Source organism: Asparagus officinalis, chromosome 10 (assembly GCF_001876935.1).
Source record: "Asparagus officinalis chromosome 10, Aspof.V1, whole genome shotgun sequence".
NCBI lineage: Eukaryota > Viridiplantae > Streptophyta > Magnoliopsida > Asparagales > Asparagaceae > Asparagus > Asparagus officinalis.
In genome coordinates this window covers 3,524,155-3,549,154 of record NC_033803.1, presented here as the reverse complement: position 1 = coordinate 3,549,154, position 25,000 = coordinate 3,524,155, and the positions used below count along the sequence as shown (strand labels likewise).

The 25,000-nt window shown below is 38.1% G+C and overlaps 2 protein-coding genes and 1 long non-coding RNA gene across 3 annotated transcripts in view; all 3 read left to right on the top strand.

Moving 5' to 3' along the window:
- The window catches only part of LOC109825216 (mechanosensitive ion channel protein 1, mitochondrial-like), a 12,474-nt gene extending 4,165 nt beyond the window's left edge, over window positions 1-8,309 (top strand). The window contains exons 2-8 of the mRNA XM_020392002.1: window positions 1-743; window positions 2,641-2,912; window positions 4,858-4,958; window positions 5,530-5,637; window positions 6,824-7,045; window positions 7,527-7,667; window positions 8,042-8,309. The exon at window positions 1-743 is cut by the window's left edge and continues 165 nt beyond it. Of these exons, the coding sequence (XP_020247591.1) occupies window positions 1-743; window positions 2,641-2,912; window positions 4,858-4,958; window positions 5,530-5,637; window positions 6,824-7,045; window positions 7,527-7,640 (1,560 nt within the window). The 3' untranslated portion in view covers window positions 7,641-7,667; window positions 8,042-8,309. The remainder of the gene's footprint in view (window positions 744-2,640; window positions 2,913-4,857; window positions 4,959-5,529; window positions 5,638-6,823; window positions 7,046-7,526; window positions 7,668-8,041) is intronic.
- On the top strand, window positions 11,560-18,503 carry LOC109825485. Its single transcript, XM_020392343.1, has 6 exons — window positions 11,560-12,816; window positions 13,010-13,089; window positions 13,722-14,150; window positions 14,247-16,705; window positions 16,804-17,145; window positions 17,211-18,503. The coding sequence occupies exons 2-6, from the start codon at window positions 13,087-13,089 to the stop codon at window positions 18,202-18,204; spliced, it is 4,227 nt and encodes a 1,408-aa protein (XP_020247932.1). The 5' UTR covers window positions 11,560-12,816; window positions 13,010-13,086; the 3' UTR covers window positions 18,205-18,503.
- On the top strand, window positions 19,417-22,436 carry LOC109825223. The gene is made up of 3 exons (XR_002242920.1): window positions 19,417-19,491; window positions 21,965-22,081; window positions 22,256-22,436. It is a non-coding gene; the product is annotated as an uncharacterized LOC109825223 (long non-coding RNA).

Here is a 25,000-nt window from a genome sequence, read left to right as displayed (position 1 = left end):
TATGCATCTTGCTTTAGAAGTCAAAGACTGTGCTCTTATGGTCTTCCAACTGCATCAGGCTCTTGTACATCTAGTAAAAGCAAAGAAGCATGCGGGCCTTCATGGTATCTGGATAAAGGAAATAGTAGAACACTTCCTCTTTCATCTTTTGTGGGAATTCAACAACTTCAAGCTGATTCTTCTACAAAATATTCAAAAAGATCCTTAAATAGCAGTCAGTCAGTCAGGAATATTTTGAACTCTCGATGTGATCCATTGTGTTTTAGTGCAAGTTCAGTGTTCGTTCATCGAGCATATTCATCACAGTCTGGAGGTAAGCGAGATGATCACTGGAATGCCACTGCTGAAACATCTTCAAATAACAATACTGATGCAGCTGGCAGCGAATGGGTTGACACCCTAAATCATGCTCGTCAATCTGCTGTAGATGCTGCTACCAGCATAGGGAATAAGGCTAAAGAGTTATCAGATGAGATTAGTCCTTACATACAACAGTTTTATGATTCACATCCTTGTCTTGAAAACGTGATAGTTCCAGTTGGCGGGACTGTATCTGCTACTGTAGCAGCTTGGTTCATCTTGCCTAGGATTTTGAGAAAAATTCACAAGTATGCTGCACAAAGCCCTTTTGCTTCATTATCATGGAGCTCAAAAAAGGAATCTGTTTCCTATGAGAAAAGCCTGTGGAGTGCTCTAGAAGATCCTGCAAGATATCTAACTGCCTTTATGGCATTTTCTCAATTGCAAGTCTTCATTCATTCTAATAAGAATTTATTTCATTGTTGGCACTTTTTTCATTCTGTAAACTCCCTCATTGTCAGTAAACTTCAAATTCTTTCTTTGCTATTTTTGTTATATTATCATCTATTCACTAGCTAGTTAATATCTCAAAAATACTAGTAATGGCCTAGCCTATCATTTTTTGTCAGAAACAGTATTTTCTGTAAGTGCATTTGATTACTTTAGTTTGAGTTATATATGTCCACTCGTTTCGAGGAATTTTATCGATAGATTAAAAGAGGCAAAAATACCAAATTGATATATTTTGTTTACCCTTAGTGACAATTTGGTATATTTTTTTTCTGGGGACATATTAGTATATTATTTTTTCTCGACATAGTGGTATATTATTTGTTCTCCGACGACAAATGGGCCTCAAATTCGTCCGGACTCAAATTTCTGGCGAAATTTTTCGCGTGATGCCTCACGTGATGCCAACGTGGTTGCCAACGTGGCTCCCAGTGACAAATAATTACAACTAATCTCATCCATTATCATCCCCTTCTCCCTAGAAAACCAAGAAATCAGGGTATTAAAGCTTACCACATTGAGAGTCGAGGGAGGATATGAAGAGGTTGAAGGTCTGAGAGGCGTCAGAGAGGCAAGATGAGCGGAGGAGCGAGAAGAGGGAGAGGTGGAGGAGGAGGAAGGAGATTGAGGGGTTAGGGTTTGGGATTGGAGCTGATTTATGACTCTAGAAGCCACACTGGAAGCCACTTCGCACCACATGAGGCGTCACGTGAGAAATTTCGCCGGAAATTTGGGTCCGGCCAAATTTGAGGCTCATTTGTCGCCGGAGAAAAAATAATATACTAATATGACGCCGAAAAAAAAATATATCAAACTGTTACTAAGGGTAAACAAAATATATCAATTTGGTATTTTTGCCGATTAAAAGACCGCACGGAGCATTAATCATGTGAGTCAAGTGAATATTTCCACAAAGCCCATCTAAGAGATTCCGTAAAGCATTTTCCAGCCATATTTAGCGATAGTTAACACCTCTATGGTGTTACTAACTTTCAATTAATTCTTGTGATGCATTTCCAAAATGGATCTTGACACACGCGCGCACATGTACACACAAACACTATTGGATTTCCCATTCATCATGCACAAATTGGAGGTAGTCTAAGGCATTATTGGTAGTCATAGAAAGTTACATCTTCTTTAGCATGCTACTCTGAAAAAGTAATAACAAAAGTAAAAATAAAGGATCCTGCTATTACCTTGTAGAAATTTATGCAAGAATACGTTATTTATTGGTGTGGCATCCATTCAGATTACCTAGTAGGCTGTCATATGGGTACCATTGCACTTAGAATGCACTGTTATATTGACTTCAGAGCATCTAATATGGTGAATATGCATCCTACAATTTGGGAGGAGACAAGTTAACAAGTAATGTTCTTGGATCAACTGTTTTTTTCAGGTATAGATATTAACTGGAATATGGGTACTATCACAACAAGTGGGAGCAAGTGGCAGAGGAATATATAGCATTCTAGGAAGATCTAATTGTCTGAGTATGATATTGTGCTTCCTCGATTTCTGAAGAATGGAAGGTTTCATGCTTGCTTGATTTAAATCTTAGAACTGAAACATAAAAAATAAATAACTTATACATGGCAATTGGCATGCCTACTAATGCATTCTGCAGCATCTTTTAGCAAATGGACCATCCATGCATGAACAAACAATATAGCATGACAGCTTGTATTCACCATTAACTGAGAAGTCGTTTTCTTCTTCCAGCACTTGCACAAATGTTATACTTATTGTTTTGGTTCCAATATAAGTGATACTTTCTACACTAAAGAGTCCTATTACTAACTGCATTGTTCTTGTTTTCTTCTGCAGAGGAGTTATGATAGCACCAACCACTTCACAGTATTTACCTCAGGCATGGAGAGGTGCAGTTGTTCTTTCTTTTGTGTGGTTTCTTCATAGGTGGAAGACCAATTTCTTTAGCAATGCCATGGCCAACCAAGTTAATGTTGGGCTTGATCGAGACAAATTGATGGCTTTAGAGAAAGTGTCGTCCGTAGGCCTACTTATTCTTGCAGTAATGGCTTTAGCTGAGGCTTGTGGTGTGGCAGTGCAGTCAATTCTAACCGTTGGTGGCATAGGAGGTAATACTCACCAACCGACAAATAGATTACATTGTTTGTAAATTTTTCAGGAAAGTTGTTGGTCCAAGTTCATAATGTAACAAAGTAAAATCTGTTTTTTCTGCATTCACTACATTTCTTAATGTAGCTTATAGATTATTGCGTAAATGTTAATAGGTTAATATCACCACTTTTCAATGTCTTCTGATCATTTCCTCTACGCTTTACTTTGCGTTGAAAATATTTAAATTTACTTTTGAGTATTTGAATATATTTTATGTCATCTAGATATTTTGTTTTCTTATGATTAAGTGTATTTTTGCCAAAATTGTGGGTGAAGTCTGAAGTCAATTGGTAACAATTTAGAGTGGTAAATTGAAAATGATGTAAATGTGGAGAGAATCATATGTCAGAATAGACTTGAAAGGGAAGAAAAAATTACTAACAACCTTCAACTTTTATTGCATGGCGTTAAACTATTGGATTATATCCATACGAGTGAGAACTTTGCATTCTGTTTTTTATATGATATTATGTTAGTACTCTCTTGATATGCAAGTTATCCATGACACCTTGAATATACTTACAAACACATTTCTAATAATTAATTATATTTTTATCAGTTCTACAATTTGCTATGTATATGGCTGAGCAGTTGACTTGCATAGCGGCATCTGACTGTAATAGGTAGCCATTTTTTTACTTCATAATGTTTATCATTTGTCAGTACTTGATAGGATCCGAGGTGCTTTTACATATGGGGTTGCTCCCTTTATATTGTTCATAAGCATGCATTTCTTCGCAGACACTATGCTCATCCTTTACAGTTTACAATCATCTACCACGTTCACTACTTTATATTGGTGGTTTGGTCATAGTAAGTTGTCAATTATATTTTTAGCTTGGGTAGATTTTCTTGGTTTGCAAAACAATTTAGGGAGAGGAGGGACAAGGTTGCTAAACTCTTTCAAAACAATAGTTGACGGGAATGGATAGGATTTTGAGTTAAAGTATTACTGTTTGGCAATGTTCTTGCATCATAAAGAATTAAAGATGAAAGTGCCAAATGGATACGATATGGCATGGCCAGTCTGAATGGTTGTGATCTTAGGTTAAAGGAGTCTGGGTGAATTTACAGTGATCCTATATCAAATAGAATAAACTGTGTGGTCTCATGTAAAGTCAACTAGGGGAACACCATTGGTTATAACCATAACAGCCTGTACAGTTTGGATAATTGTCATAATTAGTTCATATTTTTCAATGAGTAGAAAATTCAGACACCAATATGACATGTTACATATTCTAAAACGAAAAACCTGACCAGAATTTGGTCTTGTTCCTATCTGTTTTAAACCCAACTGGTGCAGTTTCATTTTTCCAAAAAGTAAGGAAACCAAAAACCGAAAAGAAATGCTGTTTTGAAACTGAGAGAGAGCATACAGAGCACATGGTGCAAATTCAAAGAAGTGTTGTGTTCACTCACTAACGGAGAAAATTCAGAGGTATATTGAGAAACTTAAATGAGACAGCAAGAGAATATTCATTAGGTAAATAATTAGTCCTAGATGAGGTAGCTAATGATGGCACATAGGAGAGGGAGAAATAATACAAGTCATATGAAGAGGATGCAATGGCTAAATAAGTATGAGACTTATTTTATTTTATTGTATTTCATATTAATTAGTACACTAGATTTTTGGACGGACGTAATAAAGGTAACTGATGTGCTATTATGTAACTGTGCATAGCTATAGGACGAGGGAAAGAACAAAAAAATGGACTAAGTAAGCAAGGATATCTTGGTAATAACCCAGATGGCTGTAGAAATAAATGGTTGAAAAGGATTTATGTGGGGGCAAAACTTTGCGGCAAAGCTATGCCTTTGTTGTTCTTGGTGTGTATTAATCTATCATGGTTTTACATTATAATTTGTTGTACTAACATTTATTCCATTATCATGCAGGTGTGGCTACAGCATTTGCTGCTAGAGATATCCTTGGGAATGTGCTAAGTGGGCTTTCTGTGCAATTTTCAAAACCCTTCTCAGTGGGAGATAATATTAAAGTATATATTGACTTGTCAGTGTCTGCTTTATTTTCATATGTTGATAGGTTCTTGAGGTGCATGGTCATTCAATATTTACTTAAATGGATTTCTAGATTCTTAGACATGCATGCATTAGAGAAGTATTTTTACATCTTAATGTTATTAGAATTTGCTAATATCGGTGTGGAAATTTCAGTATTGGCACATTGGTCACTGATATTATTAGGTATGATCAACCAGTAATCCTACATACTGTACGTGTGTGCATGTGCATGCATGTGTAAACATACTCCATAGATATTAAACATTGGAAACTAAACTAAAAGGGTGTATTGAATAATAGTCCTGAACATATATAACAGGAGAATGCCTTAGGGCTTCATTTTGTTGCCTCTGGTAGACGAGTCTTCTTATCCACGTGATAGACATATTAACTCACTGCATGTTAGTGTATATTTCATCAGCTTGTACTTTGTCTGAATATAATTGGAACAGTGAGAAACTATTTACATGTCACATGCAGCATATCAGACTTTTTAGAAGTTTCATGATCACATAGTTAATAAAAAAATTCTTCTATCCTCTGCAGGCTGGATCAGTTGAAGGCCAAGTGGTTGAGATGGGACTCACTACTACATCTTTGATAAATCCTGAGAAGTTCCCTGTCATAGTTCCAAATTCATTATTTTCCAGCCAGGTACCTAATGTAGTATGCCATTTTGGATCTTTCGTGTTGAATTGTTCAAATTCTTCAAAATATATGCCAGTTGGTGCATTTTATGATACTGCATTTAATTGAGTTTTTTCTTTTTATATCACATGATACTGTATTACTATTTCCTTTCTTGCCCACCTACCTATCCACTGTCAAGCATTACCATCTCAATTCTTGCTGATACAGTGACTTTTTATACTAAACTACCATTTGTTAGCTGATTTTGGACAAAATTGCCCCACGATAACTTGTATGTCACCTTCTTTGTTTCCTCATATATTAGTCTTGTCCAGGCAGCTGTTGACACCATTGGTTCCTTTTTTGTGTGTCAATTATGGTGGCAAAGTGATATATTTGTCTGTGATTTTTCGTAAAAACTCAAAACAGCTATAGTTTATTGATACATATGATAACTAATTCTGAAAACTCTTATATCAAAGTGAAGCTAGGAAATGATAAAGTGGATCTCGTAAAGAATAAAATCTTTAATCTTTACTCTCTTAAATTAATGGAAAGATACATGGAAGCCAAGGAACCCATAAAGATGGAGATTATACATACACACTGTGCAAGTCCATGACTGTGGTTTGCTTCGCTTGAAATCCTATGCTTCATGATATATTTTGGCATAACATGGAAGAGTTAGCAGTCAGCTATGATGCTCAAATTTTCTAGACTGGAAAGGCAACTGGCCTTTTCCATGAACAGGAGACAATCTTGTTAATTATATACGGTTCAGATTTTTATAATAAATTATATTTTTCTTAGCATATTGTTTTCAACTTTTTTTCACACTGATACCAGTACATTGTGAATGGTTCTTGAAGTTTTTGTTCTTATCTTCCATAACTACAAAGTTTCTGGCATTTCAATACAAATAAAATGGTTGAATTGGAACTTTTGACTATTCTCATAATTGTAATTGAACTTTCTGGAATATTAGTTTTTGTTGATCCATACTTTGAAGAAATGGAATGTGCTTGTTCATAAATGATACAATTCTATGTATCTCCTATTCCTGCAGATTTTATTTCAAAAACTTCCATGGCGAATTGGAACCAAGTATCTCCTTGAGTTTACTCATTTATGTAGAGTATATGCATGTGGTAGATTTTCTGGTCAGGATTATTTGTTTCTTTATTACCCATGTTTCTTGATTAACTTGCAGGTTATTATAAACAAGTCACGTGCTCAATGGCGTGCTATTCTCTCCAAAATCCCTTTGCATATTGATGATCTAGAAAAGATTCCCCTTGTTTCTGAGGAGATAAAATCCATGCTCAGATCTAATCCTAACGTGTTCCTAGGAAAGGATGCTCCATATTGCTACCTTTCGAGGATAGAAAATTCATTTGCAGAGCTTACTATTGGATGTAATCTTAAAAACATGGTGACTTTTCTTTTCCATTATAATTTTTTCGTTTTTCATACTAAGATCATTAGTTAATATAACAAAATATATTTGCAATTTCTAAGTGTTTCTCTAAAACTATTAATTACAGTTTATAAGCAACACTGTTTTCTGGTCTTTCTAATAATTAGCTTCAAATTTGACAATTCTAACTTTCAAAATCACTTGGCTGCAAGAATGTCAGCTCAAATAGTAGCAGGGGACTCTGCTTCTGTTTGGTTTAGACCCACCATAAGTTATTTTCCTGTTTCGTTAATAATATATACTTTGAAGAAATTGTAATGAAATTGGCATGTATGATAAGCTGAGCTTCAAATCTGAATTAAACTGTTTCAGTGAGCAGGTATTCTTTTAAGAATACTGTTTTATCTATACGCTTAAGCTAGTATTATCTCGTTCACTTTCCAGCGCTTTTATACTTCAGCTATAATATGCTGCTGACGTTTAGTTTTATGTGTAGAGGAAAGATGAGCTATACGCTGCCGAACAAGATATTCTACTACAAGCTGCCAAGATTATTAAGCAGCATGGTGCTGAACTGGGAAGCACTGAATACAATTGTACCACTCGATGATTCAGAGGATGAAAGAGTTGGCATAAGGTATAAATGTTTTTTTTCACCCATTCTTTAATCAACCTAACATACTTGAGCATCTTGCAACAAATGAGGTATGCCTGACGAATCATTTAATCTTGACTATCTATAATAACTGCACAAGTGCATTAAATCGTAGAAATATGTATTTGATTCATAATTGCTGCGTCACCTGCGTGTGATGGCTGTTAATTTTCATTCCATTGTGTTATTTGACTTAAGCAACTTATTCATAGTAAATCATTTTTCAAAGTAAAAAAATATTTAGCAGTGAAAACAAGTAATTTTACTAGCAACGATTAGGGCATTGTTGATGGTTTTGTTTCACTAAAGTTCTTCAAGTATTAAGAGTATTTCTTCAATCTTTATTTGTGGAACAGAAGACCCAGTTTTCTTCCATGAGCTCAACCTGCATGTACACAACAAAGATGGAGCTCGTGGCTGTATCGGGGTCGATTGTGAAGACTCAAAACTTTTTCAGCAGGTAATGCCTTTTTGATAGTTTTGTGGATGCGAGTAATTAACTGTTCTTCAAAAAAGATGGAAAAGCTTGAAGCCATTTTCAGTTTGTTGATTTTGCGAAATGTGTATAACTATCATTACATGATCGCATTCTTCTTTCGAGCCTTTTTATGTTGTTTGGTTAAATTTTTGAGCTTTGCTACAGGGACCCAAAATATGGGACCAATAGAGGGGACAAGTGAGTTGTTCCCCTCCTATTGGATAATGAGTTGGCCATCATTAATGATGGCCAACTAGGAGGGGGACACCTCACTTGTCCCCTCTATTGGTCCCATATTTTGGGTCCTTGAAGAATTTTTCTAAATTTTTATCTGATGCGATTACCAATTCCATTCATGGGTAACTGGGTTTTAGGATTCCCATGTAAGATCTGCTCTCATATTTTGTAAGAGAAAAATCCCTGTGTAGAAAATAATACAGGGAAGAACATCGCGTTGATACAATATTGGTGATTGCACTGATGTAAAAGCTTGATTATACTGGTACAATCTGATTGCGTTGATACAATATTGGTGATTGTATTAATATTGATTTGACATTTTTTTGGGGCTTGTATTGATATATTAACCATCCATGTAATGCCGATGTTTATAATAAATTGATAGATAGCGTGGATTATCTCTTCTTGCTCTTATACTTTGGTGGATCAAAGTTGCAATTAGAACTTGAATTTTAATCCTGAAGTCTTTAGCTGGTTGATCACTGTTAATATTGCCATATCGAGAACTAATATCTAATTATTGATAATGTTTTTCATAAAATTCTAAAATGAAAGGGTCGTGCACGAGCCCAATAAAGTTCAATTCAGGGCTTGGTTATATTAAAATAAAAAATATAGCAAAAAAGCTGAAATCTGAAAAAGATTGTGCCATACTTCCCAATTAATGCTCCGATAAAAGTTAATCGCAAGCAATTTCCATCAATAATCTTCATTAATGACTAAAAAAGTTGTTATACGAGGCCGTATTCGTTGCTTGTGCCTGATTTTTAATGCCCTGCTACCACCGCGCTGCAAATTGATTTCAAAAAATAAAATATAAGTCCTAAGTCATTTCGTCAATGGTCTTGCATTAAATAATAGTGTAGCTATGTCAAGATAAAAGTTATATCATAAGTCGTCTCATTAATAATCTCCTTTAAACAATAGAAGTAGTTGTACAAGGGTTGGACCTCATTAATAGTCTACCCACATTTATTTCAAACAACCCTCGTCATCATAATAAACATATCGGTTTTTCTATAGAGTGCTCATGGGCACTCTATAAGAGAGGAGAGAGATGGAGAGAAATGAATGAAGAGGGGGCCCCCTAATTTGCATAAACATATTGATAACCCATAAACTCTAATCTCTTCTCTCTTATAGAGTGTCCATGGACACTCTATAGAAAACCCATAAACATATTGATAAAGATCATACAAAATAAAGATGAAACTAATACTCTTATGTCATATAATAAATAGAAAATTAGAGTTAGTAACTTGGAGTTACCAAAATCTAATCTCGTAAAAAACTTTTGCAACATGATCTTTATTCCTATACCTTCTATATTTATCTTATTTGCAGATTTAATATATATATATATATGTGTGTGTGTGTATATATGTATGTATGTATGTGTGTATATATATATATATATATATATATATATATATATATATATATAGAGAGAGAGAGAGAGAGAGAAATGGGTAAGTTTGGTAGTAAGGTGGCATAATCCCCTCCACTTATTCAAATGGTTACATATCACCGATTCACCATGCACTCATCAAATCATGTGAATGTGGTCCCCCATTTGAATGAGTGGAGGGGATTGTGTCACCTCACTACCAAGTACAAAATTTGTGCTTGTTACCAAGCATACCCACATTTCTCATATATGCCAAGTTGGTAATTTAACCCATTTAAGGTAATCTATCTACTACTATTTAAGAAAAATCAAGCTTTTGGCCATGTAAGCTTCATTTTTTAAAAAGCCAATAATGCCTTGGATTTTTATTTAGAATTTGAAAACTAGCTCGAGGGAAAATTTGGAAAAAGACCAGCAATTACTCCGTAACTATCCCACTATTCTTAACTTTACTTTGCACAGTTAAATAATTAATATTATGGTGTTTCTCGCCACCAAAGAGTAGCCCTTTGCCAGTAACGAACATGTGTCCTTATACATACAATGTCCTAATCAAATTGGCGGTCAAGACCACCAATGATCTTGACTTAGTCGACCCGCCGAGTCGACATCCCCTTAGAACGGCTCGAAGGGCGGTACTTGTCGGTCCTCTTGTCGAAGACGACTCGCTGTGAGCCCACGCGACCAATTACCAAATCTCTTGCGAGGTCAACTTGAGAGACGTTACTTCTCGACCAAGTTAGAGGATGACTTCGACCTCGAGCCTCTCCCACTGACAACGTGTCAACATTGCATTTAATGCTTGGCAGGCGTCATCATGCCTCTAGCTCGGTTGTCTTCATGACTCATCAGACCACGTCAGCACCGTCATATCTCCAATCGCTTCTCATTTAATGCTGAAGTGATCTCTCCTACAGTTGTCAGCCGACACCTGTAAAGAAGGTGCCGACGCAGCCGTCAACCCATACTTATTCACTGTCATCCTATGCTCGGCCACAATGACGGTTCTTCCCTTATACAACCAGTATAAATGGAAGTACTATTCTAACATAGAGAGGACTTTGGATCTCTGATCTGAGTTCCCTAATCTTATGCTATCTTAAGCAATTCCACTACGCTAAAGAACTTACACAGTTTTTCATTTCCCCACTCCACTCAAGTTCATCAACTGACTTGATCATCTGAGAAACCACGGGGGATCAAACCCCCGTCCTCTCATGAACTGTTGTATGTGCAGGCTCAAGCTACTAAATTCAGAACCGGATATTCAGGAAAGGAAGCGGCCCCTCATCAACCTCACCCCCAATCATTATAATTGACCGTTTAATCACTTAACATCAACAATTATATAGCAAATTTCAAAGTCCATATAACACCATTAAGTGAATTGGGGTGTTAAAAATACTTGTGAAGTTATGTAAAATATTTATTATCTATTCAAATTATAACAACAAAAAAATTATTGTGTACCGGGCGACTTGTATAGTAGGTAAAGAAAACTTCAATAGTGTTCGGGCTGTTTTTTGGAGCGGTCGGGTAAAAAGCAAATCCTAACCCGACCCGATAAGAACCAAAAAGCGCGCTGGCGGCGGCTGATCTGAAAACTTCAAACCCTCGCCCTAGGGGCAAAAATGTAAATAATCAGAAAAACGTGGGCATTTAGGAGCAAGACGAGCCCCAAAGCATAAATAAGTGGTCGGGGGTGCTGATGGCTCCTCTCTCAGAGGCAACAGGAAAACCACAAGAGCGAAGCGATCGAGATCGGCGCACTTTAGCATCGGGTACTTTTTTAAAGGGGAAAGCAAAGAATCTCATCGTTGGATATAAATTTATCAGGTCTTTATTCTGTCGATCATCGGATCGATCGATCGTTGTCGGTGTTTGAAGAAGGAAGAGGAAGCGAACGAAGGCCTTAGATCGGCGACGGTCAGATCCAGGTACTGAAACCCTAGTTTTCGATTTCTGTATGTTTTTAGGTTGTTTTCTCGTCGGATGGACACGGCTAGGGTTCTACCACTCCGATCCCCATGGGAGAAAGGCAGGATTCTATTGGATTTGGGCCTGGATTTGGATCTCAGTGGACAGGGACAGGTTAAAGGACGAGGGATGACGAAATTAGGGCTTGATCGGTCCATTTTAGGGATCTTTACAGGTTTTTGAAGAAATTGAAGATCTGAGGGTGAAAGCTGTGTTTTTTGTGGAGATCCATGGTTTTGACTTCAGATTCGTTCATTGTTCGGGATGAAGAGTCCTGTTGCCTCTGTATTCTTGATCTCTAGGTCTTGGATGGGGATGGATCTGATGCTCGCATCTCTAGGAAGAATTAGGGCTTGCAGGTTTCTGACTCTTTGTTTGGATGGGGTTTTGGCTTCAGATTCGTTCATTATTCGAGACGAAGAGTCCTGTTGCCTCTGTGTTCTAATGATTCTCTAGAAATAATTAGGGTTTGCAGGTTGATGACCTTTTGTTTGGATTATTCATCTTCCACATCTTCCTCCTGTTGCTGTCGGGATAATGGAATTTGCTGGATACTTTCAACTTTAGGCTTTAGGCCATCTGTGATACTGCTCATCTTCTTTTAGAGGAGATCAGCTGATTTCATGCCTTGGAGAGAATTTTGCTGAACATTGGTATTATATTTACATAGATCATCTTGATCCTCGTCGAATCTTCGTCCTGCTGCTATCGGCAATTTTTGCTGAATATTTGCACCACTGAACCTCTATATTCACATAGGCCATCAGATCCTGGTGATCTGGATATCTTGAAGTTGTAGATCCAATGAGTCATGTCAAAAGGAAGGGTTATCAAATTTCTGGTTAGATTTTTAGAAGAGGAGGGCACACTAGGGGACTGGTCTTTGGGCAGCACTCCTGATGGATATTATGGATGGAAGAACCCTTGCCTACTTTTTTTTCATGGTCATTGTCCTCTGCCAGTGCTTCGAGGAACTTTGCTATATTTGTGCTGTTTGTGTTGATTGAAGTTTTACATTATTATGTTAGGTTAGCTCCATTGCAACTTTAAATCTTCAATTCATACTTACAGCACGAGACCTAAGCTTGTTTCATGATCTTTTCCAAGTATTTTAATTTGTAGATTGGGTGTCATGGATGTGTCTATTTGGTTTAAGTCTATTAACTTAGAGCTTTTCTGCTGGGTTATAGTTGCTGATTTGTAACATATTTTATTTTGCAGGCTTTTGGATCTGACAAGGTGACTGCATTGAGTTCCTTATTTCAAAGTGTCAGAAAGATGTTAAGGAGTTTGAATCAATGGTGGGTTCTCTTTTCTGGGTGGTGTGCAGTGTTGGAGATACAATTTATATACATTCATGTGAACATAATAACTCGTATGCATTCAAGTTAATATGATTACTATTGGATTCTCAGATGCTATTTTGCACATCATGTGCAACCAGTTTGAGAAGTTATTGATTTTAGGCAATCGGGTTATTCGTATAGCATCTTTTTTTTGGGGGCTAAATTATGATATGTTTGAGTAAGACATGCACAGCTTATTAGATAAATATCAAACAGAAAATTATACTTTGTTTGGCATCACCTTGCTTTTATTGTATTGACTAGCCTTTTCTGATATCTGCAACTCTGGTGGATTATATTGATTTTTGGCCAAAAAGCCGGAACTGGAACCTATACTCCTGAAGTCATTAGGTTTAGAAGAAATTTTATAGCACCTTTTTGTGGTTTTGTGGGCACTGTTCCTCACTGCAGTTTTTTGTTTTTTGCGTGCTTTCTCTGTGCTTTTCCTGGTGCATTTTGTCAAATGTTTTGTTTGACTACAGCACAAACCTTTACCTTTTTATTCTAAGTGGTATTCTTTCAGTAAATTGTTATAGACTATTAATTTTGATGTAACTTTAACTAATAACATGATATTCCTGTTGTAGATCCATTTCTGTTCTTGTACCAAAAGCTCTTCCTCTCCTCTTGAGAATCCTAAGCTGCAACAAAGCTTGAGGACTTGCAAGATCTGCGGTGGCAAACTACCGGTTGATGGGCGAGGTGCCCAGCAAGGAAGCATGCTAAGCAACACAGGGTTGGAACTATCAAGAGTTATTGATCCCCACTTGACCTGGAAGACGGCCTCAAATGGCAGACAGAGGGCTGTAAGAAGAGCAAGAACTTCATTTACAGGGGTTATTAGAAAGAAGTCTCCTGCAAGAAAGTTGAAAGTGGGCAAGGATCTTGGAGAGAAAGATTCATTTACAGGGGCCAGTGGAAAGAAATCTCCTGTAAGAAGGTTCAAAAAGAGCAAGGATCTTCGTGATAAAGATTCAAAGAGCACTGAAGACATGCGGGTTTCGGAATCTGAGAAGGTCCACTCATTCAATCTACTTCTGATTATTTGTTGCTGCACTGAAAATATCTCATCTATAAATATGATTCCTTACATATTCTTGTTCTGCTTGCAGGTTGGTGTAAGCATTCTTGGAAGGCGTTTCAGTGATACCTTAGGCAGTGTTCCTTATAAGAAAAGGCTGGTTCTGCTACCTAATTCTCCATCTCCTCCACACAATTCGTCCTCATATTCTGATGATTCAAGTCACATTCTGGAAAGACAGGCTGTTTCATGTCAAGGCTCTGTTGAAAATTCGAAACCACATACTCTTGATAGGAACGTGGGTTCTGTATCAGTATTCGGTCAAGAAAGAAAATCTGGGTTTGAGAACACAGATTTTGATATGGTAAGTGAGAAGATTTGTAATGGTGCAGATTTTTCGGGTATATCCATATTGGCTGCTGCTGCTTGTGACAGTAACATTTTCATAAATGTTGATCCTTCACATTCCAAAGTGCATCCTTCACAAGTCCAAGAAGTTCCAAAAGAGAATGACACACCACCTCAGACCTCTGAAGATTTGGTTGGCAGAACTGATTTACCTTTTGAAATATCTTCTTCCACAGCCTTGCCTAATAAGGAATCAAATGAAGTTAAGTCTGACGGATCATCCAATCTAGGGGCCTCTGTGAACTCCTTCCGACAAAATGTGCCAAATAAAAACATGGAGTCTTCATCTCCTGATGTTAAGTTTCACTGGGACCTCAATATGGATGCATGTGAAAGTCACGAAGAAGTTTCTAATCCTGACCAAGCGACTACTAAATGTGCAAATATTGATGCTGATCACAATGAAAAACTGGGTACTGCGGAATGTTTTATGGATCAGGTAGGTTTTGTTGATACCAAAAGTATGCCAATGGATTCAGAAATTGTTGATAGCAGGGATGTTCAGTGTGGTGGTGATCGAAATGTTGCTTGTGCGTCAGATGCGAAGCAAGAAGAAAAACCTGATGTTTCTAGTGATAATTCAGCCTCAGATTCTAAGGAAAGGAAGCCTTTCCTTTCTAATCGTGGAGGTACCTCACCTGAGGATAAACATTTCAGCGATACTCAAATTAGCGTGGCAGATTTTTGTGAAGAAACTGACTCTTTGGTTGATAAGAGTAAGAAATGTTCAATTTCTGCAGATTTCAATCCTGCAGTCAGAGATGCTGCAGTTTCTTCTGGTCCTGTACCATGTTCTTCTTTGTCTTCTGGTGCTTACTTAGATAAAGAAAAACGCGAAGCTTATTGTGTTAACTTGCACGCAAAGTTGGAATCTAAAACGAGGCCATCTTGTCTGGTTTCATGTGATAATACTATCCATCCTTCTGATGACTCTGGAGCATATCTTGGAGTGGATGGGATACCTGCTGAAGCTGGAGCTGATGTTGCAATGGCAGAGATTAGTCACACCAGAAGCCCGCAGGCTGTGAAGCATGAATCGTCATTTGTTGATTCAGGGACTATTAAGATTGAAGGGAACTCATCTATTTATCAGGATTCTGAAAAAGGTATTGAGGTGCTGACTGATGCAAAAATATGTCAAGATATGGTGGTTGAAAATGTCATGTCTGGTGCGAGAGTACAGATGGGTTCTTTAGATGGAACTGACAGTGCTAATGTTGATAAGTCCCAAGAAAAGGACATCAGTCAATGTGAGAAAACATCTGTGGGAATGGTGATTGACAATATTGACGCACATGAGGAAGGTATGGACATTACTAAAACCAACACAATCTTGAGTTCTGAAGACACTTGCAAAACAAACACAGACTCTCGGAGTAATCCTGGTCAAGTTACTTCACAAAATCGTCTTCAATGCAACTCTCATTCAGATGCATCTCTGAATGATGTTGATCAGGCACCTGGGATGGAAAAAGTTGAGTTTCTTGGTGATGATGACTCTCAGTATGAGGATGGGGAGTTTAGAGAATCACTAGCAAATTGTTGGCTAGATGATGGAGCAGAAGAAGGGGAGACTGAACATGTGGATTATGGGTCCGATAGAGATGCAGACATCTGTGAAGCCGCTTCAAAATTCTCTTCTGCTAATCTGCATGTCAACAATGTAGTGTTGCCAGATGTTGTTCCTGATATTCCAAATCAAGAGGTGGGGAAGGATGTACAGAATACTAGATCCTTTCAGAATCGTTCCTTATTAGCAAATGTTAAAGATGCTGGTTCTGGGAAGAGGGATGCTGGTCCTGGGAAGAGGAATGCTGGGTATGCCTCAGAAGGTAATGGTTCTGGAGGCAATGGGTTTGTTAAAGAAGCTGATAATGTCACCAGAGCAGGCCATTCAACTTGTTTTAGGAAGATGTCTGGATGGGATCGGTTGCCTGGAGGTTGTAGAACTTCTGGCAATGGAATCATGGACTCCAGAGTTGGGTCAACTAGCCATAATCGAACTGATAATTCTTCATATCCATCGCGTGCTGGTGATTCTATCAACAGATCATCTTTCAGAAGGGATTTATCATCTCGAATTGACAAGATGCAGTCATCTGATGTGTCCTACAGAAATGAGAAACCCTACAGACCAAGCAGGTGATTTCTTCTTTAACCGCTTGATGACTAATCTTTAAAATGTAACCTTATAGTTTGTTCTGCTACTCATTTCCTGATGATATTTATCATGTTCTCAGGTCCAATGACTGCAATGGATATAGTCCACGAGTTGAAAGGGATAGAGATGGTCCTCGTTCGATTGGAAGAAGTGGACCGCCTCCGCATTTGCAAGGTAGGGGAAGGGGAGATCAATGGGTTGATTCTTCTAACCATCACAGCAGCAGTCGACATGATACATCTGGTTACTATCGTTCAGCTAGTTTCTTGCATCACAGTTCAAGAAACGCAGCTGCAGCTGCTGTTGCCAAGGTTGAGAGCAATGGCTTTGTTGTTGCACCCGATGGCACAATAGTTAAAGCTAGTGCTGCCGGCCATTTAAGTCGGCAATCTTCAACCCCTTCCTCCAAAACAGCCTCACAGCGCTGCTTCTATGGAAGAGTGATCCGCCGATTGAAAGAGAGAGACCTTTTGGTATGGATTCAAGACGAGGCCATTCAAGAGATATGAGCCCAGATAGGCCTGTGTTCGCAGATCGACGTAAGGGTGGTAGATTTGGTCCACCAATGGATGGTGGAAGTCATAGGGAGAGGTATCATGGACCAACACCTGCTGATATCATAGATTCACCTTCGTCGATGCATCAAAGGCCATCTAGGAGAGATCACAGTTTTTCTCCCCCTCATAGAAGGCCTTTGCGTCTATCTCGGTCACACTCCAGATCACCGTCACGATCCAGAACTCGCTCTCCCCATCGGTGGGCATCTCCTCGGGGCAGAATTGACAGCGGAGTAAATGGCGCTCCTGGCTTTCGGCAGCGTAGCAGATCGCCAAATTATAAGCCTGAAGCTAGGATGGATAGGCCACGAGCTTATGTTTCGATGACCAGAAATCATAATTCACCGCCACGTGCTTCGAGATGGATTGATGGAAGGAAGGAAGAGCCAGAGCACTTTAGAAACTGTGAATACAGACGAGGTCCAGGAAGAAGTCCACCTCCGAGAGTTTTCTCACGAGGCCATAGATTTGATTTGATGAATTCCCTTGGAAGACTGAAGTCAGATGAGTATCGTCACCCAACAAACACCGGAAGGTTCCCTGAATTTGGGTGTTTTGGCAGAGGATCCGGATATGATAGAAAGGGTGATGATAGAAGGGAGAATGGTGACAGATATGAAATGCTTCGTTCTGGAAAGCAGTATGTTAATGATGGCAGTATGAAGCGGTTGCATTATGATGATGAAAGCAGCTTCATGGCTCAGAATCCACGACCTAGGTCCTCGGAATTTCAGCGAAGGCAGAGCCCAAGGGCTTTTGTCAGGGGTAGTGAGAGACAAATTGGGGATTCACCTCGGAGACCTCAAGAAGAAGAAAAAAGCCATCTTGAAAATGGCAGTAATGGAAATCACAACGCCAACTTCAAGTCATTTGGCCTTCAGGATAGTGATGATAATGTGGGTGCACAGAGAAGACCTTTATGACTACAATTTACAGATTATCCATCCGTATGCTAATTTGGGATGCTGAACCTAATGATTTTTTTGTCCTCATAGGGAAGGCATCATAATTATTCAACTTCTACTGCTAGTGCTTGTAAAAATTTTACATTATTATTAGGGCTGCAAATTTTTGTTGGGGTTTAAAGTTTTTCTTTTCCCTTTTTTTTCATATTTTATTTTATTTTACTTTCATTGCGGGATAACTCAAAATAGGATGCGATCTTTGTACGTGGCCATCAAGTAATGATCATTTAATGAATCTTGATTTTTTTTGGCTTTAATTAGGTGTTGGTACATTCTTGGCAATATGAACTAGGTTTTTGTGCATGTGCTTATATCTTCATTGTGCTCAGCATTTTAAGTTACTTTGTTTCTGTAATAGACTTTTGTCGACTAATAATTATTATACCACTATTAGTACTTTTGATGTTTGTGCTTCACTGATTGTAGCATGAGAAATTTGTTCTGTAAATTGTTTCTTCTCTCTCGTAGACTGACACTTCATCCCTAATCAAATTCTTCTGATGGCTCTTTGGCTCTTTGACTTGCACGTCGGCATTCTTATCTCGTAGGAATTTACCTTTGCTCATGGATAATAGGCATTTTTGGTATTAGTGGTTATGTTTTTGAAGTTTGGGATTGTTACCAAATATGTGGATGAAAGTCTTTGGTACCTAATGGGTTCCTCCAAATAATCATCATGATGCTAGCCCTTTTTTTTTCTCTTCGATATATTTGTTTTCTTCCTCCGCAATTTTGTCGATATGTTAAGTATGCAAAGCAGGTGCAGATGCCTTAATCTGTCTCAAAGTATGCTAAACATGAAAAAGTTGGTATGTCTGCTTTAGACATGCACAGGGATATTAATTCTTGAAGCATAATTCTATACATGATCTTTTCTGTTAGCCATTTCTCCTTCAGTGAATCACTTAATATCTGTTGAAGTCTCTTGCGTGGTTCTTTCTCCCATATACGACCAGGTATGCTCTTTTTTATGGAAGAAGAATTCGGTTCTCCCATCTCTTTATTCTTTGTATGTTTTCTTTATACATGTCGAATCCTGAATAGTTAGTGAAGTGTACATTGTTTAAATTATGCTTTTCTGGTATTTTCTCCCAAAAATATCTATTTCTAATATTCTATAATGTCATTAATTATGTTATACTTCAATTTTTTTTATACCAGGAGCTGTTGTCCCAATGTAGATATCCAGGGGTGATGTCGTATGCAAGAAGGAACTCAGTTTTGGCTTAGTCGTTGCTTAAAAAGGTGCTCTCTTTACTTTTCTCAGAGCAGTTTTTGATCAGGTTTCATGGTAATTGCTAACTCATTCTGAGAACAATTTCTCCTGCATTTCCGTTGTAAGCCTGATTAATATAGAAATAATCTTTGCGTTCTTAGCCTGTTTGGATCCAGACGTTAGCAGTAACCTTTTGTCGCAGAAGTGCTTGTTACTTTTGTTCTTGGACGTACTGCTGGAGGTTATCCTCTCATGCTGATGCTCTTCCCTGTGTCATATTATATGTGACGTATGTTCTTCCATTGTGCATCTGATGGTAATAGGTGTGTGAATTATCATATAAATATCTGAAATGTGTCTTATTTTGGTAAGGTCAGGATGGGTATCGTAGCTCCAATTTCTTTACTTTATATGTAGTTGCTGGGAGCGACACTACTTGGAATTTAGGGCTTACAATTCCTAGGTTTGTTTTCCACGAGTTGTAGTTGAGCTGCCCACTGGGGCTGCTGGTAGGAGTAGGACTGTCGGAGCAATGTTGATGAAGTCTAATGTGAACAGACGAGTGCTAGGAAGGATGAAATTCCAGTAGGCATGTCTTTGAAGATAATTATTGTATTTTTTAAGTAAGGCAGGCGTAAGGAAATCCTGACCGTCTGTATACGTTATTTGGCATAATCATTAATTCTCGGAATCAAGTCTTCCAAGAATTATATTATAGTCATATGAGTATATGCTAATATATTTTACTATGTTTGAAGCATCAGCCCATATCAGGATGTCATTTCAGAATCGATACCCCTGTCATTGGTTGATAGTGTACAATAGAGATTGGTGTTGGCTAATAGCAGCTCTACATTATGAGATATAAGATTTGAGGTATCAAAAGTTGATTTAACATGGTCATAATAGGTAATGGTAAGAAATTGGTGGAATGAATAATCGGAATGCCGGATTATCTTATGCATCAATAATTTCAATAGGAAACTGGCAAAACCATCGAAATTCCTGATGCTGGTATGAGCGAGGTGGAGCAATTCTGAGATTGATATTGAGATTTGTATGTCGCTACTGTATGGTCATACCTGTATGCATACGTTTAGTTGCCGTATGGGGATGATACATGCTTTTAAAGTTTACACATCATTCTGTCTCTTGAAACTTAAAAGAATCAAGTATGTAAGAACCTACTATGCGGTGAAGTAGCTCAAATGAAAATTTAGAGGATTTTAGTAATTCTGTATTATTTCCCGTAGTTAATTTATTCAAACGAGCTTCACACTTCACAGTTGTATATGTGCTTCCACCTGCTGAAATATCCACCTGGTAGCCTTGAGGCACAAAAAGAGCTATCAGGATCGTGTATGGCAGAGAATTCAAGTTTGCGAATGAACCAAGAAGAGGGATTTATATTTGTTAAGGACAATAAAGTGCATCTACCATGGCAGAGAATTCAAGTTTGCGAATGAACCAAGAAGGGGGATTTATATTTGTTAAGGACAATAAAGTGCATCTACCATCTTTCGAAAATCAAATTTTCCTTCTCATTGCCTACACTATTTTAACTGGTTTTTTTAACTTATATCTGATTGTAGTGGTGCGACATCCAACTATTTTTTGCACATTTCTATTTATTTTTTCAAACTTACTTGCAATTTGAGTCATCCCATCCTCGTACCATCAACTTCTCTTAATACAAGCGTATCCATGCACAATGATTTTTTCACTTGAATTTTGTCCGTAGGCAATTGGTGATGAGTATATATGACAAGGTTTATCCCCAAAGTCTTCTGAGTAAATCTTTAAATGATATCTAGAGTGTGATCTACAAAAGTACCACAAGTGTTTGCAGATCATTGAAAATTCATTTCTACTCTTGATCCGAAAACTACCATCTTTATCACATGTTTATTTGATTTTTTTTTTTACATAATTCAAGGAATTTTGAATATTCTCGACCAGCTGGTTCTTACTTATCAATACATGTTGTTAACTCTTCTGAAGCTACTCCCTTCCTTCGGCTGCCCTTAACTAGCATAGGAAACATGGTGAATTTGCAACTTTGAGTTGCGTGATACGAGAACCCTGTGTTTTAGTTTTAACTTTGGTATAGTGAAGGGTGACTTGCTAAATGTCAAGAGCTCTCTCTAACATGAAGTTGTTTATTGAAAGTTAATCATGCTGAATTTACTTCAGAATCTTGAAAAACATAAAATCTCGGTTTTGCATCTGTTGCGATTTTCCGGAAAGTTTCATCCTAAACATCAGTCGTGAGTATAATCCTTGGGATGTAATTGGAATTTTTTTTTATTTATGGTAGTACTACGAAAACCTGAAGATTTGGAGTTGCTTGCTTCCCATCTATTAGTTGGATGCTTTCAGTAATGAACCCTTATTGTTGTTGTTTTTTTTTAAAAAAAATGTGAATTAAGATACTGTTGTTCGTATCAGTCGTCAGTCGCTTTTATAAATCTTCTAAATTTCCACTCTTTTGATGTGATGCAGATGTTTGAAGGTGATGTTTTTTGGTCTAGGGGGAATCCTCTCATCACGATTCCCAACAGTCAAATGCTTTTCCAGGTGCATTGAACTAATGGGTATGCCTCACCAAAGAACTAGCAGGTATAACTAACACTCAATCTATAATGAGTTCGGATGCCAAAAACATGTCATTGAGATGCCAAACATTTTCAAAGCTGTGACCTCTAGAAATGATTGTATTGGTTTAACTTTGATATTTACCTTTGACCTTTTAGCTGTGCGATCGAGGAGCAAATTTTTTTTTTTTGGTTGTAGGACGGTTGCTTTCCAATTTCAGCAGCACTGAGGCCAACAGCACAACCTAAAGGTGGCGTGAGCACTCCATGAGCTGATGTTGATGACTGTAATGATGTGTGGGCCAAATAGTCGATTGCCTGCGTAAAGGTTAGTCCTTTTGTTTTTGGTGATTGAACAAAATCAATGGGATTTATTTATTTATTTCCATCAACGATCTTAGCAATTGCTTCATGCTGAAGAAGTTTGTTAATAGCACCAAAAGTGATATTACCCATGTTTTAAAGAGGGGGTGGCTTTTAGGGGTGGGCAACGCGCCGTGCTGGCTCGTCCTGCGGGCCGGCCCATGCGGGCTCAATGGTGAGGTGAGCCAACCCACGACGCCCACTTAATTATTTTTTAATATTTAATAATTTTTAATAAGTTATTTTAGTATTGTTTAACACTTAACAATTTAGTATTGTTTTAACAGTTAACAATTAAATGTAAATAATAGCGAACTAACAATGATGTGATTACAAATATTGAAAAAAATAATTTTATCAAGTAAAATTATATATTTGCATACAATTATAGAGCGAATCATCACAAACGCAGAGATTTAATGCATATGAGTATCATAATATTTAAAAAGATGTAAGAACAAAAAAATTACAATAAACTTTGAAGAAAAAGAGATATTACTACTAACAAAATGCGAGCCCACGGGTCGGTACAAGCGAGCTATCTCGTTCGCATATAGGCTCGGCTCGCTCGTCAGGCCTTGTGGGCCAAGCAGGTTGTTGGCTCGCATTTGGCTTTGGGGTGACCTAGCACTATCCGTCAACCTGCTATTGTAGGGGTGAATCAGGCAACATCCTGCACCGAGTCGGTCGTCCAACTAAAGCGATCAGGAGGCTGTGGCCACCCAGCCTAGTGCCCACCCCTAGGGCGGCTTGCCAGCATCGATGCTCGCCTAGGTCTTGGAAGCGCCTAGGGGAGCGTGAGCCTCTTACACGGATTGCATATCTTAGATCCAGGTCATGAAGTCTTCCGCTGTAACCACTATGTCTTTCTACCTCTTTCAGACTTCTGTGATCACCTCTATTAACTATGAACATCTTCCCCACCTCCTCCGACTTGCAGAAAACCTCCACCACCGCTTAAAAGAAAGAAATCCATCTAGCCGCCTAGGTGCTAAGCACCAATCCAATGTTTAGCGGTGCCTAGCGCTTTCTATAATCTTGGTGTTTAGTATTAATTATTATAGCTGAAAAAAAAAGGAAAACCATCTGGACTTGGTCTAGGCTCCTGCATAGACGACACCTAGGCTCTAGGGGCTTGGTCCAGCGCCTACGCGGCCTAGTGCTTTCCCTAACCCTGGATGTTACTGTGAACCCAAGTGGATATTTTTCTTCTCTTAATTTGTTCAGATATGTAGGTCCTCATAATTCAATCCTGTAGTGGTTCAACTGTAGTGGGTGACGCTTGGGTTGCTCCAAATTCTGAACCCACGTTTAAAGAGTGGGCGTGACCTCTTGCGCTCGAACAGTTGAACGCATAGAAGGATGTAGACCTTTTGATACGTGACAAACTGCATGCAGTGAAGTTCCTGTGGGTTAGATGTGAACATAAAAGGAGGGAACAAATTTTTGTTTTAAACCCATTTCAACTTTTTTTTACCGGAATCGACCGACTCCCTTTTTATTTAGCGGAATCGACCCACTTCTCGGCCACGTCAGCAACGTGGCCGAGAAGCGGGTCGATTTTTTTTTAATCTCATCACTAAATAGTCGGGGTTGCCAACCCCGACTATTTTTTCTACTGAAAAAATAGTCGGGGTTGCCAACCCCGACTATTTAGTGATGAGATTAAAAAAAAAATCGACCCGCTTCTAATTCCACTAAATAAAAAAAAAGTCGGTCGGTTTGTAAAATAAAAAGGTGGAATGAGTTTAAATCAAAAAATTCTTCTAAAAGGAGGTGTGTTGCTCACTAGACACACATCGAAGTTTCCTTAGGATCTTTGTATTTCTATTGCGTTTGCGCTTAATTTCTGAATTTTTTTTGCCCGAGTCTTCAACTTGATAGCCCGAAGTTCTTTTTTCAGGAAAAAATTCTCTCAGGGTTTTAAAAAAATCTCAACTTTTACCCCCTTTGATAAGTACAATGTTTTTTTTAACTTTGGGGGTACAAAGTTCAATTGATGGAGAATCGGATGCTTTAAGTGTAAAAAATAACCCTTGTTGTTTTCGGCAAAAAAATGGCACTGGATTTTGCACTCTTTTCTCACTTTTAATCTATTTAAATAATAATACCCATGGTTTCCATTTCCGGGGGGGGGGGGGGGGGGGGGGGATATATGATTGGTATTAACAATGTGCCAGTTTTCCTAAGGCCACAATTCCGATCCTTAAAATGGATTTTTCGGATCTCATCGCCCGGATCTAAATAAATAAATAAATCAATAAAATAAATAAATTAGTTGAAACAGGACCAACAGTACAACCATTTTTGGAGTGGTTGCCAGATACCCCACAGGGTCTGGATCGCAAGGGAGGCCCGACCAAAACAAACCAGTATAGACGTTAAAATTTGTTCTGAGACAATGTCCCATACCTGTCTCTTTTTTCTTTACTTCTCTTTTTATCTTTTAAAGCCTTTCAGAGACAATTTTGATCTCAAAAACTAGTTTCAGGTCCTTTAGGTTTTTAATTTAGGGGCGGTCTTTGTTTGCGCCCAAAAGAAAAACGGAGGATTTGAATCTTAAACAGCAGCCACAAGATCA

Excerpts from the sequence above, each read along its gene's own strand:
- LOC109825485 (XM_020392343.1), top strand. Across the intron at positions 14,151-14,246 it reads GGGTTTCGGAATCTGAGAAG|GTTGGTGTAAGCATTCTTGG; the intron begins GTCCACTCATTC and ends TTCTGCTTGCAG. Across the intron at positions 16,706-16,803 it reads AAACCCTACAGACCAAGCAG|GTCCAATGACTGCAATGGAT; the intron begins GTGATTTCTTCT and ends TCATGTTCTCAG.